This window comes from Salvelinus alpinus, chromosome 17 (genome assembly GCF_045679555.1).
Source record: "Salvelinus alpinus chromosome 17, SLU_Salpinus.1, whole genome shotgun sequence".
In the NCBI taxonomy this organism is placed as follows: domain Eukaryota; kingdom Metazoa; phylum Chordata; class Actinopteri; order Salmoniformes; family Salmonidae; genus Salvelinus; species Salvelinus alpinus.
The window spans coordinates 40,411,269-40,433,359 of NC_092102.1; the positions used below are offsets into that span (position 1 = coordinate 40,411,269).

Sequence of the window (22,091 nt, forward strand, 5' to 3'; positions counted from 1 at the left end):
ATGCGGAGATCATCTGTTCACCCACACCTTCGTCTCACAAAGACACGGCGGTTGGAACCAGAATTCTCCAATTTGGACTCCAGACCAAATAACAAATTTCCACCAGTCTAATGTCCATTGCTCATGTTTCTTGGCCCAAGCAAGTCTCTTCTTCTTATTGGTGTCCTTCAGTAGTGTTTTCTTTGCAGCAATTCGACCATGAAGGCCTGATTCACACAGTATCCTCTGAACAGTTGATGTTGAGATGTGTCTGTTACCTGAACTCTGTGAAGCATTTATTTGGGCTGCAATTTCTGAGGCTGGTAACTCTAATGAACTTATCCTCTGCAGCAGAGGTAACTCTGGGTCTTCCTTTCCTGTGGCGGGCCTCATGAGAGCCAGTTTCATCATAGCGCTTGATGGTTTTTGCGACTGCACTTGAAGAAACTTTCAAAGTTCTTGAAATGTTCCATATTGGCTGACCTCCATGTCTTGAATTAATGATGGACTGTCATTTCTCTTTGCTTATTTGAGCTGTTCTTGCCATAATATGGACTTGGTCTTTTACCAAATAGGGCTATCTTCTGTATACCCCCTTCCTTGTCACAACACAACTGATTGGCTCAAACACATTATGAAGGAAAGAAATTCCACAAATTAACTTTTAAGAAGGCACACCTGTGAATTGAATTGCATTCCAGGTAACTACCTCATGAAGCTGGTTGAGAGAATGCCAAGAGTGTGCAAAGCTGTCATTAAGGCAAAGGGTGGCTATTTGAAGAATCTCAAATATAAAATATATTTTGATTTGTTTAACACTTTTTTGCTTACTACAGGATTCCATGTGTTATTTCATTGTTTTGATGTCTTCACTATTATTCTACAATGTAGTAAATAGTAAAAATAAGAAAAACCCTTGAATGAGTAGGTGTTCTAAAACTTTTGACTGGCAGTGTATAGATTCACAGACATATTGTTATATTTTTTTATGGTTTGTGCCAAATCGTTAAGAGTCATTTTAACACCACCAAGGTGAATTGGTTTAGTCTTGACTCTTGGTTCACAGTGTTGTGGAATGGGAAATGTATTGATGCTCAAGTGCCAAATAAACACAAATTTGTTTCTATTTGTCTTTGTTGGTTTGGTATTTATGAGTCTTATTTTCGTATATATTTTTATATTTATCTAGTTTTAAATGGTATGATTATTTATTTGTGTTGTTCCAAATATCTGAATAAAATTACAGTTAGTGCAGAATGTCTTATTTTTTTGTCTGAGGTGTAACGGCAGCCTTCCTTCTCTTCAAGAGAAGAGGAGGTGTAGCAGGGATCGGACCAAGACGCAGCGTAGCTTGTGCTCAACATGTTTAATATAACGAATAAACAGTGAACACTTACAAATTACAAAATAACAAACTGTGGCAAACCGATACAGTCCTAGCTGGTGCAGAGAAAACACAGAGACAGGAAACAACCACCCACAAATCCCCAACACAAAACAAGCCACCTATATATGATTCCCAATCAGGGACAACGATTGACAGCTGCCTCTGATTGAGAACCATATTAGGCCGAACACAGAAACAGACAAACTAGACACACAACATAGAATGCCCACCCAGCTCACGTCCTGACCAACACTAAAACAAGCGAAACACACAATAACTATGGTCAGAACGTGACAGTACCCCCCTCCTGGGGTGCGGACTCCGAACGCACCAGCTAAAACTCAAGGGGAGGGTCTGGGTGGGCATCTGTCCGTGGTGGCGGCTCCGGCGCTGGACGAGGACACCACTCCACCATTGTCTTTGTCCCCCTCCTTAGCGTCCTTTGAGTGGCGACCCTCGCCGCCGACCTTGGCCTAGGAACCCTCACAAAGGGCCCCATCAGATTGAGGAGACAGCTCAGGACAGAGAGGTAGCTCCCGACAAATGGCAGCTCCGGACTGAATGGCTGCTCCGGACTGAATGGCAGCTCATGACTGGAGGGCAGCTCATGACTGGAGGGCAGCTCATGACTGGAGGGCAGCTCATGACTGGAGGGCAGCTCATGACTGGAGGGCAGCTCATGACTGGAGGGCAGCTCATGACTGGAGGGCAGCTCATGACTGGCGGGCGGCTCTGGCAGCTCCTGACTGGCGGGCGGCTCTGGCGGCTCCTGACTGGCGGGCGGCTCTGGCGGCTCCTGACTGGCGGGCGGCTCTGGCGGCTCCTGACTGGCGGGCGGCTCTGGCGGCTCCTGACTGGCGGGCGGCTCTGGCGGCTCCTGACTGGCGGGCGGCTCTGGCGGCTCCTGACTGGCGGGCGGGGAGTGTGACCAACACTAAAACAAGCAAAACACACAAGAACTATGGTCAGAACGTGACATGAGGAAGGGGGGGGGGGGGGGGGGCACTGAAGGGGGGTCAGGGAGCCATACAAGCTAGAACTGCCACTGCCAAGGGCAAGATGGTGACTCCACCCCAATAAACCAAACTCCCCAAACAAGAGCCTGGAGGTCTGTGTGTGTGTGTGTGTGTGTGTGTGTGTGTGTGTGTGTGTGTGTGTGTGTGTGTGTGTGTGTGTGTGTGTGTACGTACGTGTACACAGTTTAGGTGACATTTATATTCTATAATAGTGATGACTACCAATGTTTGACCAATCTCTGTTAACATAGAACTAAAATGTTGGGAAACTTGGTCAGATGTTAGAGATTATTTTCTGACTGGTGAAAATGTTAGATAAATAGTATTACTAATGGTTATTGTATAGTAACAGTGATTATTGTAATATTAATAATGGTTATTGTAATATTAATACGGATTATTGTAATATTAATAGTGGTTATTGTAATACCAATAGTGATTATTGTAATATCCATAGTGGTTATTGTAATATCCATAGTGGTTATTGTAATATCCATAGTGGTTATTGTAATATTAATAGTGGTTATTGTAATATTTACAGTGGTTATTGTAATATTAATAGTGATTATTGTAATATTAATATTGGTTATTGTAATATTAATAGTGAGTATTGTAATATGAATAGTGGTTATTGTCATATTAATAGTGGTTATTGTAATATTAATAGTGATTATTGTGATATTAATAGTGGTTATTGTAATATTAATAGTGGTTATTGTAATATTAATAGTGATTATTGTAATATTAATAGTGGTTATTGTCATATTAATAGTGGTTATTGTCATATTAATAGTGATTATTGGAATATTAACAGTGATTATTTATGTCATGCTCTGACCTTAGATATCTATGTTTTCTTTATATTTTGGTTAGGTCAGGGTATGACGAGGGTGGGTACGCTAGTTTTTGTATTGTCTAGGGGTTTTGTATTGTCTAGGGTTTTTGTAAGTCTAGGGTACGTAGGTCTAGGTGATGTGTAGGTTTATGGTGGCCTGATATGGTTCCCAATCAGAGGCAGCTGTTTATCGTTGTCTCTGATTGGGGATCATATGTAGGTTGCCATTTTCCCTTTTGGTTTGGTTGGGTTCTTGTCTATGTGTAGTTGCCTGTCAGCACTCTTTTGTATAGCTTCACGGCTCGTTTTGTTATTTTGTTAGTTTTGTTCAGTGTTCATTCTTATATTAAAGAAGAATGTACGCATACCACGCTGCGCCTTGGTCTCCTCCTTTTGACGGCCGTGACAATTTAATATTTATAATGGTTATTGTAATATTAATAGTGATTATTGTAATATTAATAGTGAGTATTGTAATATCAATAGTGATTATTGTAATATCAATAGTGGTTATTGTAATATTAATAACGGTTATTGTAATATTTATAGGGGTTTTGTAATATTAATAGTGATTATTGTAATATTAATATCGGTTATTGTAATATTAATAGTGATTATTGTAAAATTAATAGTAGTTATTGTCATATTAATAGTGGTTATTGTAATATTAATAGTGATTATTGTAATATTAACAGTGATTATTTAATATTAATACTAGTTATTGTAATATTTATAGTGATTACTCTAATATCAATAGTGGTTATTGTAATATCAATAGTGGTTATTGTAATATTTACAGCAGTTATTGTAATATTTATAGTGGTTATTGTAATTTAATTGTGATTATTGTAATATTAACAGTGATTATTTAATATTTATAGTGGTTATTGTAATTTTAATAGTGGTTAATAGTGATTGAGATGCTGTGGCATGACCTCAAGAGAGCAGTTCACATCAGACATCCCAATAATATTTCTGAACTGAAACAGTTTTGTAAAGAGGAATGGTACAAAATTTAACCAATAAAATACAGTGGGTGGTCTGCCCAGTTCTAACTAATGTTCTTAGACAAAGTATTCCTACGGGTAATGTATACCCATGGGTGACTTGTCTTGGTACCCCCTTTTCCCACCATCAAACAAACAGTCAAACACCATAACAAAACAATACTCACAGGATAACGGACAAAGTGACATGTAGTTGCAAAAACAAAAGAGAGATCTCTGCATACAAAGAGAGACAAAGAGAGATTGAGACAGAGAGATTGAAACACAGAGAGATCGAGCTCCAGAGAAAACAACTGACTGGGTTTTTAAACCAAGGGAAAGGGGATGTGATAGGGTAAGAGAAAAGGAGCAGGTGTCTTCTGATTAGCGACTGATTGGTGACCCGATGATTGCCACCTGTGAGGGGAGAAGGAGAGAAAAGAAAATACACACAGGATACACACTCAGGATACCTGTATCCGTAATACTCCCACCCTTAAAAGAGCAACCCTATAAGGATTGCTAACAAAGTATTTACAAAAAATACAACAATCATCATTTTTACACACGAGACAAAGCATCTGCTAATACATTATCAGAACCCTTTTTGTGACGGATCTCCAAATGATAATTTTGTACAATAAGCGCCCAACGCATAAGGCGCTGGTTCTGGTTGTACATCTGGTGGAGAAACACTAAAGGGTTATGGTCAGTATATATGATCACTGTTAGGGCGCTGGAACCAATATATACCTCAAAGTATTGCAGAGATAACAACAAAGCAGAGCTTCTTGTTCTATGGTCGCATAGTTTGTTTGATATTTGTTAAATTTTCGTGAAAAATAACAAACAGGATGATCCACTCCACTCTTGTCCTGCTGCAGTAGAACAGCACCTGCACCTTTGGCACTAGCATCTACCACAAGTTTTAAAGGTTGTTCAAAATCCGGAGCAGCAAGTACAGGGGTTTTACATAAGAGTGCTTTAGCAGTATCAAAAGCTACCTGACAATCAGGGGACCACTCAAACAATCTTGCCGGACTGAGTAAATCGGTCAATGGAGCAACTACCGCAGAGAAATGTTTACAGAAACTAAGGTAGTAGCCAACCATCCCCAAAAAGCGGCATAGCTCTTGTCTGGTGGTAGGTGCGGGGAATGCATTTATAGCCAAGACCTTGGCATCAACAGGGCGCACCTGTCCATGTCCGATCTCTTTGCCGAGATAGGTAACAGTAGCCTTCCCAAACTCTTAGAGAGTTAACATGATCTGACCACTCAGACGAATAAATCACCAGATCATCAAGGTAGGCACTACAATTGGGAACGCCAGCTAATACGGAGTTAACCCGTCGTTGGAAAGTGGCTGGTGCATTTCGCATCCCAAAAGCCATGACAGAGTATTGTAGGAAGTTGTCTGGGGTCACAAAGGCAGAAATCTCAGAAGCACGTGAGGTTAATGGAACCTGCCTCTAGCAAATTCCACATAAGTCTTACTAGAAGACTTTCTATGAGACCTAAATCTCTGTCGGTATGCCTCAGGCACAAGCTCATAGGCGTGAAGAACAGTAGCTTTGAGCACCTCATAATTCAAACTGTCCTCCAGAGGTAGCGCTGACAAAACCTCTTGGGCTTTACCAGCTAATTTACATTAAAGTAATAAGCACCATACCTCTTCAGGCCATTTCAATGCTACGGCTATACGTTCAAATACACAAAAATAGGAGTCAACCTCTGACTCTCTGAACAAAGGTACCAAGGCAATCTGCCTACTAATGTCAAAAGTGTTGGAAGCTACAGCTGGCGAGGACGCCTCACTAGCAGGCACAGCAGGAACGGAGGCTAGCCTCGCTGTCTCCACCTCCAGTTCCATCTGGCGCATTTTGAACTCCAACTGCCGCTGTTCTTTTTCTGCCTCAAGTTTACACATCTCCAACTGGAGATTCTCTTGCCTAGTGTTGTAGGTCAGGGCGTGACTAGGGGGTGTTCTAGTCAATTTATTTCTATGTTTGGGATTGAGTATGGTTCCCAACTGGAGGCAGCTGATTATCGTTGTCTCTAATGGGGGATCATACATAAGGTGTCCCTGTTCCCACCTGCCTTTGTGGGATAATGTTTTGTGTATGTGCATGTTGCACTACATTACTTCACGTTTCGTTGGTTGTTTATTGTTTTTGTTGAAGTTTCACTGTAAATAAATATGTGGAACCCAACTCACGCTGCGCCTTGGTCAGTCCATTTTAACGAGCGTGACATGTGTTCCTTAGTCTTCAATTGTTGTTTTGATTCTTGGTTGTTTACAAAGATTATTGGTCCTTCTATAAGACAGATATCAGCTTAGCTGAATTCTAAATAGTTGAATGTTACAGCACTGTTCTGCTGTGAGCTTTTCTCCTTCCTGTTAAACAGGAGTAGGGTGGAGCTCTCTGCTGAGTTGTCGTTTATATCAGTTTGAGTCTGTGCAGGACACTTCCACTTGATGTCAGAGTTTAAATATAACTGGATTTGAATGCTTCAAAATGCCAGGTGTATGAAATTTACCAAATAAACTGATCTAAGGTTTCTCCTCATCTGACTTGACTGTTAGCTGAATTCTGACTATCTATGTCTCTGGTCAATTCAGCACCATGGACAGCAACTGTATGGAACTGCCAAGCAGTCAACTTCAGCAGCTGAAACTCCTACATTGGACTGGAGTTTACATTCAGTCTGCCAAGAGCAAGATGGTGACTCCACCCAACAAACCAACTCCCCAAACAAGAGCCTGGAGTTGTGTTTGTGAATGTGTGCTTGTGTATGTGTGTGTATGTGTGTGTATGTGTGTGTACACAGTATTTGTGTGCAGCTGATCTTAATTTAACCCCATGATCCAACACATATGGAAGACCCTTGAGATAATTTAACATGTTTATTTGATGAAAATGTGTTACATTACATAGACAGACATATGTTACATGTGTTGGTGTTAACAGGCTAGTTAACTGAGTCTTGGTCCACAGCCACAACACTATACGGCAAATGTTTTTCAGGGAGCCCAAGTGTATTGGGGTACATGCCAGTGTTAACATAACCAGTGACAACATCTAAATGTGTTAAAAAGAAAACCCAACAACCAACAGGTGACATTTATATTCTATAATAGTGATGACTACCACTGTTTGACCAATCTCTGTTAACATAGAACTAAAATGTTGGGAAACTTGGTCCGATGTTAGAGATTATTGTCTGACTGGTGAAAGTGTTAAATAAATAGTATTAATAATGGTTATTGTATAGTAACAGTAATTATCGTAATATTAATAATGGTTATTGTAATATAATAGTGATTATTGTAATATGAATAATGGTTATTGTAATATTAATAGTGGTTATTGTATAGTAACAGTGATTATTGTAAAATTAATAATGGTTATTGTAATATTAATAGTGATTATTGTATTGCTGTGGTGGAGATCTTTGTGGGCTATACTCGGCCTTGTCTCAGGATGGTAAATTGGTGGTTGAAGATATCCCTCTAGTGGTGTGGGGGCTGTGCTTTGGCAAAGTGGGTGGGGTTATATCCTTCCGGTTTGGCCCTGTCTGGGGGTATCATCGGATGGGGCCACAGTGTCTCCTGACCCCTCCTGTCTCAGCCTCCAGTATTTATGCTGCAATAGTTTATGTGTCGGGGGGCTAGGGTCAGTTGGTTATATCTGGAGTACTTTGCCTGTCTTATCCGGTGTCCTGTGTGAATTTAAGTATGCTCTCTCTAATTCTCTCCTTCTCTCTTTCTTTCTCTCTCTCGGAGGACCTGAGCCCTAGGACCATGCGTCAGGACTACCGGGCATGATGACTCCTTGCTGTCCCCAGTCCACCTGGCCTTGCTGCTGTTCCAGTTTCAACTGTTCTGCCTGCGGCTATGGAACCCTGACCTGTCCACCGGACGTGCTACCTGTCCCAGACCTGCTGTTTTCAACTCTCTAGAGACCGCAGGAGCGGTAGAGATACTCTTAATGATCGGCTATGAAAAGCCAACTGACATTTACTCCTGATTATTATTTGACCATGCTGGTCATTTATGAACATTTGAACATCTTGGCCATGTTCTGTTATAATCTCCACCCGGCACAGCCAGAAGAGGACTGGCCACCCCTCATAGCCTGGTTCCTCTCTAGGTTTCTTCCTAGGTTTTGGCCTTTCTAGGGAGTTTTTCCTAGCCGCCGTGCTTCTACACCTGCATTGCTTGCTGTTTGCGGTTTTAGGCTGGGTTTCTGTACAGCACTTTGAGATATTAGCTGATGTACGAAGGGCTATATAAAATAAACTTGATTTGATTTGATAATGGTGAACCTTTTCTGACAGGTGAAAGTGTTTCAGCAAGAGTGTTCTTAATGGAGGAAGGTCCGGACAGACTCTGCGGTCACACCCAGGCTCCCCAACATCAATGTCCCAGCTGTGTGCTCCTGAGTTAATGGACGAAGGTCCCCTCTACTACATCACAGTGTGTCCTCCCTCTGTGAGAATCGTAATGAAGGACATCAATGGGTGTTACTGACTCATTTACATCATGTTAGTCCCTGATTCAGACAGAGACAGTATCCACTGAAACAGTCACCTTACCTGGTAACACTCTCAGAGGGAGGGGACAAAAGCCAGTGCAGATGAATGGAAAGACTCTTTCAGTGAAAGTGTGTGTGAATGTGTGTAGATGTGTGTTATTGACAGGGTCAGAGAATGACAGCTTTCCTCCTTCCCAGTCTAGCTGCACTCTGATCCTCTGGGGGTTCTGTCTCACTGTGAGGGGAGTGAGTGGCTGCTTTGGTACATGTGTTTTATAATCACCACCACCAAACAACACACCCCAGGATCCATCCCAATATCCACTGTCTCCCTTCCTCTGGACAGACTCTGTGATCACACCCAGGTACCAGTATATATTCTCCCCAACATCAATGACCCAGCTGTGTGTTCCTGAGTTAAAACCCTCAAAACCCAGGACAGTTTCTTCCTCATCAAACCTCTCTGGGTTGTCTGGAAGCTGCTGTTTCTCATCACTGTATCTCACACTTGTCAGATCATCAGACACGATGAGATGTGGGTGGGCAGTGTTGGGGTCCAGAGTCACTGGAGCTGGACAGAGAGAACACAAACACACTGTGTTAATTAAAATGAAGGGGGAATACATTACTGTATATGATATATAATGCTATGTATTTTATGTTTTGTGTTATGTACAGTTGAAGTTGGAAGTTTACATACACATAGGTTGGAGTCATTAAAACTCGTTTTTCAACCACTCCACAAATTTCTTGTTAACAAACTGTAGTTTGGGCAAGTCTACTTTGTGCATGACACAAGTCATTTTTACAACAATTGTTTACAGACAGATTATTTCACTTATAATTCACTGTATCACAATTCCAGTGGGTCAGAAGTTTACATACACTACGTTGACTGTGCATTTAAACAGCTTGGGAAATTCCAGAAAATGTCATGGCTATATAAGCTTCTGATCAGCTAATTGACATCATTTGAGTCAATTGGAGGTGTACCTGTGGATGAATTTCAAGGCCTACCTTCAAACTCAGTGCCTCTTTGCTTGACATCATGGGAAAATCAAAAGAAATCAGCCAAGACCTCGGAAAAACATTGTAGACCCCCACAAGTCTGGTTCATCCTTGGGAGCAATTGCCAAACACCTGAAGGTCCCAAGTTCATCTGTACAAACAATAGTATGCAAGTATAAACACCATGGGACCACGCAGCCGTCATACCTTTCAGGAAGGAGACACGTTCTGTCTCCTAGAGATGAACGTACTTTGGTGCGAATAATGCAAATCAATCCCATAACAACAGCAAAGGACCTTGTGAAGATGCTGGAGGAAACAGGCACAAACGTATCTATATCCACAGTAAAACGAGTCCTATATCGACATAACCTGAAAGGCCGCTCAGCTAGGAAGAAGCCACTGCTCCAAAACCGCCATAAAAAAGCCAGACTACGGTTTGCAACTGCACATGGGGACAAAGATCATACTTTTTGGAGAAATGTCCTCCGGTCTGATGAAACAAGACCAGAACTGTTTGGCCATAATGACCATCGTTATGTTTGGAGGAAAAAGAGGGAGGCTTGCAAGCCGAAGAACACCATCCCAACCGTGAAGCACGGGGATGGCAGCATCATGTTGTGGGGTTGCTTTGCTGCAAGAGGGACTGTTGCACTTCACAAAATAGATGGCATCATGAGCCAGGAAGATTACGTGGATATGTTGAAGCAACATCTCAAGACATCAGTCAAGAAGTTAAAGCTTGGTTGCAAATGTGTCTTCCAAATGGACAATGACCCAAAGCATACTTCCAAAGTTGTGTCAAAATGTCTTAAGGACAACAAAGTCAAGGTATTGGAGTGGCCATCACAAAGCCCTGACCTCAATCCCATTGAAAATTTGTGGGCAGAACTGAAAAAGCGTGTGCGAGCAAGGAGGCCTACAAACCTGACTCAGTTACACCAGCTCCGTCAGGAGGAATGGGACAAAAACATTTGTGGGAAGTTTGTGGAAGGCTACCCGAAATGTTTGACCCAAGTTAAACAATTTAAAGGCAATGCTACCAAATATTAATTGAGTGTATGCAAACTTCTGACCCACTGGGAGTGTGATGAAAGAAATAAAAGCTGAAATATATAATTCTCTACTATTATTCTGACATTTCACATACTTAATATAAAGTGGTGAACCTAACTGACCTAAGACAGGGAATTTTTACTAGGATTAAATGTCAGGAATTGTGAAAAACTGAGTATAAATGTATTTGGCTAAGGTGTATATAAACTTCCGACTTCAACTGTATGTGCACATGACTTATTGGAAGATCCTCTGAAAACGTACAAAGCAAATGTACAGGTTGTGCTGCCATCCTGTTAGAAGGGAACAGATTATTTTATTACAATTGTTAAAAGGGATTTTCATTGTGTTCCATGGTGTTTTTCGCCCCCTAGTGGAGCTTTCTGATACTTAGACTGTAAGGAAAACAGGAAGAGACACGCAGAGAAGGAAACAGGAAGAGACGCCGAGAAGCAGCTAAAAACAACGCGACGGTGCAGGTCTCTTGTCACGCTTCAGCCTCGTAAAATATTTGTTCGTAAATTCGATTCAAGCATATTGCTAGTGATGAATATCTTGTTATTGATATAAATTCTTACATATCAATGTTGGTTGGTTGCATTTACTCACTCAAATAGCCTTGCCTTTCATGTATCCCGTCAGCTGTATTACTTTGTTCGTGCGTCATGCCATCAAATTGTAAAATATCCAATTCTATAGTTTTGTTACTGTTTCTAGTGTAATATGCGTTGTTATTCTACAGAGATGGTTGTACATTATTAGAGTAATGAAAGGAGTTAGCCAATTACCATATGAGTAACAATTAGCTATATGGTTTGGCATCATGCCAGATGCATGGTACTATAACAACCTTGGGTTTATAAACGCGGAAATCGACTCTGCGGTTTGAGCATGCTTTTGCGGCACTGTCGATAGCGCGCTGGACTTCGGGCTAGAAGGTCGAGGGTTCGAGGCCTGCTCCCTGTCTGTCTCAGTACAGTACCTTAGCACGTGCTTTGTATTTATGCAACTTCAACTTGAAATGTATAATGTACAGCAACAGTATGTCGATGTGAATTGAATACTACTGTATATTATTTTCTGTATTTTGCAGTTTCACAACATAAACGTTTTCAATATATTAATTCAAGAAAAGTTACGCCTTGGGAGTTTTATTGAAGACTTAGTTGTTAGCTATCTGTCTAGTTTTGCATGGGAATGCAATTCAAGGGCAGAATATAGGTAATTCTAAATATAATTCACTCTATTCTTTCAGTTTTGGAGAGTTACAGTATAGGTCCAATATACACTGTGTACAAAACATTAAGAACACATTCCTAATATTCCGTTTTCTGGCCCATGTTGAATCCAATGCTTCCCACAGTTGGGTCAATTTGGCTGGATGTCCTTTGGGTGGTGGACCATTGTAGATATTCACTGGAAAATGTTGAGCTGAAAAGCCCAGCAGTGTTGCAGTTCTTGACACAAACCAGTGCCCCTGGCACCAACTACCATACCCATTCAAAGGCACTTACATATTTCGTCTTGCCTATTCACCCTGTGAATGGCACACATACACAATCCATTTCTCAACTGTCTCAAGGACTAAAAATCCTTCTTAAACTTGTCTCCTCCCCTTTATCTACACTGATTGAAGTGGATTTAGCAAGTGACATCAATAAGGGATCATAGCTTTATCTTTGAAAGAGCAGGTGTTCTTAATGCTTTGTACGCTCAGTTTAATACCAATTATATCAAAAAGATCTACTCACTGTAGTGAACTACTCCCTGCATCTTCTCCCAGACTCTGAACTGCAGGTTTCCCAGGTGCTTTGCCACGTCTATCAGCGCTCCTGAAACCCTCTCTGGATCTGGCAGTGTACACTGGGCTCTGGAAGAACATTCAGGAGTCAGTGTTGCTGTGGGGTTTGATACAGAACCACAGAGAAGAGAGAGACATAATAAAGTCCCCTTACCTTTTCACTGTATCCTTGTAGTTCTGTAGGGAAACAAAATAACACATTTATAGATGTATTGATCATAGCAAATCAATCTAAAACATATCAATTGATTATTACAATATTTATTTCATAACTGATAGGGCAGTTGATTTATCAGAGGTCGATTAGTCCTTACCTGCAAGAATGAGATGTCCTCAGCTCCCAGCTCTTCCTCTATGGTTCTGATTGTGTCTGAAAGTGATGATATCTCTCTGCTCATCAGCTCAATCTTCTTCTTCATCATCAGACTCTTCTGCTCCTCTTCCTCCTTCAGTTCAGCTATCCTGGCTCTCTCTTCCTCATGTAGAAACTGATGAAGCATCTCAAACCTCATCTTAATCAGCCTCTCTGTGTGCTGGGCCTGACTCTGGAGACAGTAGAGAGGAATGTCAAAAATATCAATAATTGATCATCTATAATTCCACAGGGTTATGGTAAATCTTCACAGTATCATTGTATTTCAGCTTCACTCTGTATTCTTACCTTGATGTGGTTGGCTCTTTTATGACAGGTCAGTTTAACTTCTCCAAAGACCTTTAATTTCTCCTGTAAGGGCTTCAAGGAAGTCTTGAGTTCCTCCTAGAATGAAACAACATTATAAAGAGATGCTGTGTGTAAAAGGATTGGATTCACACAGATCTTTATTCACATTCCACAATATATGCCAACAAGTCAAGTAGTGTTAAATACATATCCTACCTTATGATCCAGTACAGCTTCATCTATTGGGCAGCAGTCATGACTTTTATGCTTTTTTGAAGTTTGACACACCAAACAGATGGGCTGTTTATCCTCCAGACAGAAGAGGTTGAGTTTCTCACTGTGCTGACTGCAGAGCACCTCAGGCACTGCTGAAGCTCTCTGACTTCTATCCTGTAAGTAGGCCTCACACAGGTTCTTTAAAACCAGGTTACAGGGGGGGAATTCCATTGAGGATTTTTTTCTGCAGACTGGACATTGTCGAGATGTCTTCTCTTTCCAGTATTCCTCCAGACAGGCTTTACAGAAGCTGTGGCTACACAACAGGACCACAGGATCATTGAAGATGTCACAGCATACAGGACAGGAGAAATCATCCTCGGAGAGAGAAGCTTTAGAGGCCATTTCTCACAGCTTATCTCTCTTTTATGGCTTTTGAATTGAAGGTTTAGTTTCACTTTTGACAACTTTTTTGATGAATGTTTACTCTTGAAATGTCAACTGAACTCAGAAATCTGTGTTTTACCTGCCTTTGTTCCTTAGTCTTCAATTGTTGTTTTGATTCTTGATTGTTTACAAAGGTTATTGGTCTTTCTATATGTCATATATCAGTTGAGCTGAATGCTGAATAGCTGAATGTTACAGCGCTGTTCTGTTGTGAGCTTTGCTCCTTCCTGCTAGAGAAGTATGTCAGGGGTGGGCTCTCCTGAGTTGTCATTTATATTAGCTTGAGTCTGTGCAGGACACTTCCACTAGATGTCAGTGTTTGGTTAAATATAACTGGATTTTTTTATGTCCATTGTAGCTGTTTTTGTCTCACTATCAAATAATTTCTGTGTAATTTAAAAAAGAAACAAAAATAGCTTCTTAGCAAAGAGCAATTTCTCATGCAATAATTTTGCTTGGACTGTCGGAGTGGTCTGAGTGGGAAGTGGGAAAATTAACACTAGCTGTTATTGGAAGAAAGGATTGGAAGTCTATTTCCTATTGGTGTTATTGTCACCAAGCAGGCCAAAACTCCATCCCACCAAAACAGGCTGAAATTTCAGGCGGTCATTTCAAGCAGCTCTTACTCTAAAAGGGCATTGTCATAATTTTCACCATTTCATAGTATTATTCCAACTACATAGTGTTGAAACATATATAAACACAGGCAAATCATATCTTTGACTGCAGTGGGCCTTTAATGCTGCAAGAAGCTAAGTGTATGAAATGTTTTATTTAAATTCTGTCTATGTCTCTCAGCACCATGGCCAGCAACTGTACAGAAGTACAAAGCAGTCAACTTCAGCAGCTGAAACTCCTACATTGGATTAGCTTTTACATTCAGTCTGCCAAGAGCAAGATGGTGACTCCACCCCAATAAACTGATAATATTGATAATATTTGTACTAATACTTTGAATAATATGGATATAACAGGTATACTTTATACTGACATTTCTGACCAGTTTCCAATATTCCACTTCTCGTGGCAGCTGGAAATGAACAGGTGGGAATGGAGAATATTTAACAAATGTAATTCTGAGCTATTTAAGATGTTTATTGGTATTATTTAATGGAAAAATGTTTATAATCATCCCAATGAGGAGTGTGCTTACCAGACTTTTCTCAAATCCTTCAATTCTGTATTAATTCCTACATCCTCAGTTGAAAAAAACCAAGTTGTATGAAAAGTTTCTCACCAATACTGAATTCTACCTATTATAAAAACAAATTTACCCATCTACTTCGGATATCCCCAAAAATATATTTTACGAGCAAATTTCTCAAACTATAAAAAGTAAACTTAGAAAAGAATCAATCAACTGTTGTTGAATAATGAAAGGGTTCTACAGCTATCCCATCTCAATTTAATGTTGGGAATACAATGATCTTGATGTTATCTCATTTGAATTGATTTACTTTTTTGTGAATGTGAGTTTCTCTCTGTCAAAGAAAATCTGAGAATTGTATATAAATCCCTTGGACACCATGAAGACACATTTCCCTTCTCTGCTAGTAATAGGGCTTCAGTGTCTTCCTTAATGATTGAGTCTCAAACATGCTGTATATCTTCACCAAATCAATGCAAACTGGTATTTTTCCTAAAGATTTTAAAATGTTCAAAGTTATCCCCATCTCTAAATCTCGGGATACAAGATATTTTACACATTATCACCCAATATCTGTACTATCATGTTGTTCTAAAATACTAGATAAACTGGTGTATCAAATCATTTTTTAACATTTAAACCACTTTATTTTATATGAGCACCAATATGTTTTTAGTAAAAACTACTCCACAGATGTGACTCTTTTGCAACTTATAGATAAAATCTTTACAGCCCTTGTAACGGTGTTCCTCTCTCTCTTCATACGAAGAGGAGGAGTAGTGATTCGACCAAGGCGCAGCGGGTTGTGAATACATAATGATTTATTAGAACACGACGAAAAACAAACTATACTTGAATAAACTAACAAAACAAATAAACGATGCAGACAGACCTGAACACGAACTTACATATAACGTGAAGAACGCACGAACAGGAACAGACTACATAAAACTAACAAACCGAAAACAGTCCCGTGTGGTACACAGACACAGACACGGAAGACAACCACCCACAAACAAACAGTGTGAAAACACCTACCTTAATATGACTCTCAATCAGAGGAACTGAAAAACACCTGCCTCTAATTGAGAGCCATATTAGGTCACCCTTTAAACCAACATAGAAACAGAAAACATAGACTGCCCACCCAAACTCACGTCCTGACCAACTAACACATACAAAACTAACAGAAAACAGGTCAGGAACGTGACAGCCCTAAACAGTAATGAATATGCTCTTTGCATCTTTCTACATTTATCAAAAGCTTTTGACACGGTTGATCATTAAATATTATTGATTAAATTGCATTATTATGGTTTCCATGATTGTACATATAAATGGCTTTATAATTATGTTCATGATAGAAACAAATTCTATTAGCAAATGATTGTTTATCTACCAGGGCAAAGATATCTTGTGGTGTTCCACAGGGTTCGATCCAGGGACCGTTGTTATTTCTAATCTATATCAATGACCTTGCTGCTGTGTCTTCTACCATAATTCCAATTATTTTTGCTGATGATACCAACTTGATTTTATCACACAAGAATTTTGATTCACTAATCAATGAAGCTAACTCAGGCATGGCCAAATCTGAATGGTTCCGTATAAACAAATAATATTTAAATGTAAAATCCAACTACATTGCATTCACTTGTAGGAATTAGAAATAAATATATATAAAAAAAAGCCAGAATCTCAATTGGTGGGAATTAAATGGACCACGTTTCATTAAATAAAAAAATGAAGGAAAAGGAAACCGCACACTGCTCTTGATAGTATCACCGATATTTAATAAGCTTACGTATCGGCCACACGGCCTTCGTCAGAGCTTTTGGGATTTTTTGAAAGTTGCACCCTTATGTAGACCTGGCTCCACCCACATCCGTTCTACACATCGAAGGGGGTTGGAGGCAAAGGAAAATAAATAAGTGCTACCAAATATAACAATGTGCATTTCATAAATATTACAAAAGTGTATAAATAAGGCGTATTGAACACTTCTGTATAATCTCAATGAGGACATAGCAAGTTCATTAGTCATTGGGTACATCATATGAAAAACGTCAGAATAATCTACAAGAGACACACATTTCATGTTCCAATTCACAGCAAAAGTTCAATCAGGAGAAACGACAGGGATTATCCAGTCGCTGTACATTTCAATGACATGAAGCATGACATTTCCACCTTTAGATTTTGTGGCATAGAGAAAGTTAAGATATCAGACAGGGGAGGTGATATTAATAATACTCTGAGTAAAAGAGAATGTTTTTGGATTTTCACCCTCCAGACATTGTTTCCAAAAGGACTTAATGATGAAATGCCTTTGTATGTTATGCTGTGAATTGGAACATGAAATGTGTGTCTCTTGTAGATTATTCTGACGTTTTTCATATGATGTACCCAATGACTAATGAACTTGCTATGTCCTCATTGAGATTATACAGAAGTGTTCAATACGCCTTATTTATACACTTTTGTAATATTTATGAAATGCACATTGTTATATTTGGTAGCACTTATTTATTTTCCTTTGCCTCCAACCCCCTTCGATGTGTAGAACGGATGTGGGTGGAGCCAGGTCTACATAAGGGTGCAACTTTCAAAAAATCCCAAAAGCTCTGACGAAGGCCGTGTGGCCGATACGTAAGCTTATTAAATATCGGTGATACTATCAAGAGCAGTGTGCGGTTTCCTTTTCCTTCATCTTGTTCAATTGATGCCATGCACCTGCAAATAAGATTGCTCAGATGTGCGAGTGCCTTTTTGTATTTGTATAACTATCTTACACTCCGCACTCTTAAATCTTGTAAGTATACACACTAGTTAAAGACGTACCAAGTATACAATGGATCCACTACGAGAGATCAACTCACTTACCACGCACTGTGCGAGTACCCTTTCATTCACACAAGAAGACGCAAACAAGATTCTTTTTCCTACCTCCAACATGGACAACCCAGTTCCACGCTCGACTGTCGAACTCAAAATCCAACTTCAGAGACTTCGAGAGAAAGAAACACGTTTGTTCCTGCATGGCACCACTCTTAGTGAGTATTGGCGCAACAAGCGCATTCCAAGAGGACTGAGAATACAGAAGGAGCCTACTATAGGTAATAACGACAAAACTTTCGTTCAGCAATGGGGTGAAATACTCAACAAATGCTCATTAGATTTAATGCTACTTATCGTGGAACATGTGTCGTGGAAAATCATTTCAAATACAACGCTTATCAGAACTTGTAAATTCAAACATGCTCTTTATTACAACTGTACAGCCAACTGGCATGTCCCCGCGGAACACACCCCGCGGAACACACCCCGCAGAACACCCCCTTTCTCAGAACTCCAGCTACTCTATTTATACACACATAGTATTATGTCCATCCCTTATGCAAATGACCTTTCATTTCTTAAGTCTTTCACCACCATTATCTTTTAGTTCAAGCTTCCTACTGGTTCATGCCCTATAACGCCCATATCTGTTTTCAGTTAGATTATAATGGTGGCTGGACCCTCTATCTTTTTAGTTTGTCAGCATAATGTCTCACTTCCCTTCATTAATGTGTCAATGTACTCCCTGTTCAGCTTGCCTTTATTGGAATCAGCAGATTCTGTCCTATAGGTTTTTAGAACCAGCTGACCATGGGTCCCTCTATCTTTAGTGTGTCAGCATAATGTGTCAATGTACTCTTTGTTTTGTTTGCCTTTATTGGAATCAGCAGACTCTACCCTATAGGCCTTCTTTTTAGAAGCAGCTGACTATGAATCTCTTTATCATTAGTGTCAGGTCAGCAGACCATGTGTCTCTCCCTTTCATTAGTGTCAGGTCAGCAGACCATGTGTCTCCCTTTCATTACTGTGATCTATTTTTAATGTTCAGCCATTTTATACATCTATGTGCTGTCCTATACATCTCATTTACTCCTACAAATCCCTCCTCTGGGGCTAATTAGCCACATAAATTATACAAAAATGACTTTGGGATAGTAAATGAGAATACCTACGATGGACAAGAAAATACAAAAACAGAGTAAAACATAAAAACCAACTGGACCAAACATCTCCAAATGATTAATACTAAAATAGGAGTAAAAGATCCAAGTAGAAACATTAATGAAAACCTAACTAGACCAAACATCTCTAGTTTACATAAGAGTAAAAGATCTAATTTGATATATAAAAAAAATAATAATAATACAATGAGTATGATAATAAATTAATATGAGAAAATCAAAGACCTACATGCAGTTACAAAAGAAAATTGACACAACATCATTCTAAATTTAAGCATTTCAACATGATCCTCCCTCGCAGACACCTCTCTAATAAAGTGATATCAATGATACCAACCTTTGTTAAGAAGATTAAGGACATGGTCCATAGACACTTGTAACCGGAATACCCTCTGTTACCTACATGTTTTAGAAATTAACCTAGTTTTTAGAAGGCATAACTAGTATTAATTAAAGGAAACCAGACATATTCATTGATATACATATCTAAAAATTCAACCAAACATACAAAAACACAAGGCCTTAAACAAATAGAGATATACTAAAATCCTTACATAGGAACACATTCCTCATCCTTACAGATACTACAATCTCCTCTTTGACATTTCACGCAATAACACGGGGTCTCCGTGATGGTCATGGCCTTCCACATTACATTTTTTGCACCACTTGCACTTACGGCGCAAATGACACTGTTTGTGGACATGCACAAGTAGACATTCATCTGAATTTGGGAATACAGCATATACAGGTAGACCATCCTTACGAAAATCATGGCAAGCATAACCACCTCCCTGCACCACTCCATGTAGACAATTTGGATTACCAAACGGGCAGTCTAGAGGTCCACCAACCACATTGCAGGGCTATCCATTTTTGTCAGTATACTGACCTGGTCTCCCAGGTACAGGACTAATTATCACAGGAGGGTCAACTCTCCTTACAGACATCTGTTTAACTGTTGTCTGGACCACAAGTGATTTTACCAAGGGTAAAACACAACAAAATACAATACCCAGAGCCAATAACCCTCCTCCCAGCATAATAGCCATCCTAGCAAACATAGCTCCCCACTTTCCTAAGGCTAGATCCAACCAATCCCAAACATGAGGGTCAAACCCAGCATTTGCCTTAACCTCTGCTCGTAGCCTGACTATTTTGCCAAGTCATTTTACTGGTAGCCTGTACCTGTTTCCCCAACGCTGTTAGAGCCGAGTCAGTATAGTTAATGAATCTCTGTTGGTTATAATATATATAATTAATCCACTCTAAGTTTTTATTTGGTGTTAACCACAAAAATATAGATTCAAATCCTGATTTAACTTCATCTCTTGCCTTGAACTCTCGAGGTACACCTCTAGGCTGTCCAATTGTATCAAGGTATACCTCAGGGTCTTTCTCATACGCCCTTTTAACCCTAGGATTAACATAGTCATCATGGGGTGATTTAATAATGGTAACCTGTTGAATTGTTCTAACTAAGGCACAAAGACCAATCCATTCATTATGCAATACATTCAACAGGTAGTTTCTGGATGTGTGGAAAGAACAATCAGCAATACCTCTGTCTTGATTTTTCAACATAGTAAGAGATGATGCAACCTGAGTTATTTTACCACACAACCCTTATCTATTCATTATCAACCCTTTATCATTATTTCTACGTACTCCCGTAGTCTCTAGCACCCAAATAGTATCACATTCTACAGTGGTGTTTCCTACATCAATTCCTTCGGTGTCATGGCTGTAAAAACATTCATATTTTCCTTTAACCACGGTACCTCTGTCTAATTGAGGTACAGTTAATTCAGTTCTAATGTTATAGGCATCACAATCATTGTCTCCCAACATGGTCTTATTCAACATAGTTTTACCCCTAGTGCTTACCCAGAGCAATCCTATATTCTATGTCACACAAGGGAACAGAATACTTTCTATTGGTACAATGGTCCTTTTTCCAACTTACACAGTTTTTAAATGATGACAGTTCAGAAACTATTAAAAGATCAGACAAATGTGATTTTCTACACAAAATACAATTGTCCATTCTGTGTTTGTTTGCCATATACTTAGCCCATTTGTACCACTCGTTCTTCACTACTTCTTCTCGTGTGCTGTCCTTGAGTGGTTCTAATATATCTAATTCTTTCGCTCTTTCAATGTTCTTATCTTGAGGTAGATCATTAGAGTTTATCAGAAAGTTCCAAATGTCAGTAAAAAACTCCCCTGACTCTGATGTCTCAGGTTGCTTTGTGGATACGGTGATCTGCTTGGTAAGGGAGGTCGATGTCATCTTAGTGGTAGCTACTGTGGTCGTCACAGCAGCCGCCACCCTTGTTGTTGTCACAGGTTCTTCCTGTTCAGGTGCAGGGGTAGGATCAACCTTAATGACCATGGTGCTACTCCCTTCGGTCACTGTTGTTCTTGTTATTTCAACTATTAATTCTTCACCTTCAACTGGTTCAATCTGATTCATGATGAGCACCCTCTCGTCTTTTTCTTTGATTAATGTCAGGTCACATCCTTTCGGATCCCAAACGACTTGTCCCTTTGTTTGGTGATGGGTCCATCTACAGAGTGCCATCTCCGGTAAGGGTTTCATCCTTATGATTGAGATAGACTTCAGTTCTCCTGCTTCTGTTATAAGTTGAGGTGGAACAGAGATTCTAACCTTGTCAGTCTTTTTGGATTGTTCGACTGATTCCTTTCTTCTCTTCCTGCTTCCACCTTACGTCTTGATTGTGCATTAGTCTGTTGTTTCTATACTAGCATTCACTGTTACTTCTGTTATGTCAATGTCATTATTCTTTTGTTGTTCTAACTTCAATTGTCTGTAAAGGAGACCATTCAAAAGTTTAAAAGTCAATTGTGGGGAAATCCCCATTTTCTTCAGCTTGCAGGACTTTTCCTCCTCTTTCTTCACCTGAGGCTCCCTCCTCAGGCCGGACTTAACTTCCATCTGGAAGGTTTCAATTTTTAGGGAAAATATGTTCTCAT

The 22,091-nt window shown here is 39.8% G+C and overlaps 2 protein-coding genes across 3 annotated transcripts in view; both read right to left on the reverse strand.

Moving 5' to 3' along the window:
- LOC139542939 (zinc-binding protein A33-like) overlaps positions 1–14,142 on the reverse strand; it is a 29,897-nt gene extending 15,755 nt beyond the window's left edge. The window contains exon 1 of the mRNA XM_071348953.1: positions 14,008–14,142. The gene's annotated coding sequence lies outside the window, so the exon portion shown is untranslated. The remainder of the gene's footprint in view (positions 1–14,007) is intronic.
- LOC139542940 (E3 ubiquitin-protein ligase TRIM35-like) lies at positions 1,380–14,014 on the reverse strand. 2 transcript variants are annotated; one of them, XM_071348955.1, is made up of 6 exons: positions 13,482–14,014; positions 13,266–13,361; positions 12,919–13,149; positions 12,759–12,781; positions 12,555–12,673; positions 1,380–2,300 (listed from the first exon to the last, which is right to left on the reverse strand). In XM_071348955.1, exons 1-6 carry the CDS (start codon positions 13,884–13,886, stop codon positions 2,080–2,082), a joined length of 1,095 nt encoding a protein of 364 aa, XP_071205056.1. In that variant the 5' UTR covers positions 13,887–14,014; the 3' UTR covers positions 1,380–2,079. The 2 variants fall into 2 exon arrangements, with proteins under 2 accessions (XP_071205056.1, XP_071205055.1); XM_071348954.1 differs by lacking the exon at positions 1,380–2,300 and adding an exon at positions 7,096–9,310.
- Positions 14,143–22,091: the final 7,949 nt, after the last annotated feature.

Coding starts and splice junctions, on each gene's coding strand:
- LOC139542940 (XM_071348954.1), bottom strand. CDS start 13,886: ATGGCCTCTAAAGCTTCTCTCTCCGAGGATGATTTCTCCTGTCCTGTA. Junction 12,782..12,918: donor AGGACATCTCATTCTTGCAG/GTAAGGACTAAT, acceptor GTTTCCCTACAG/AACTACAAGGATACAGTGAA. Junction 12,674..12,758: donor TACAAGGATACAGTGAAAAG/GTAAGGGGACTT, acceptor ATGTTCTTCCAG/AGCCCAGTGTACACTGCCAG.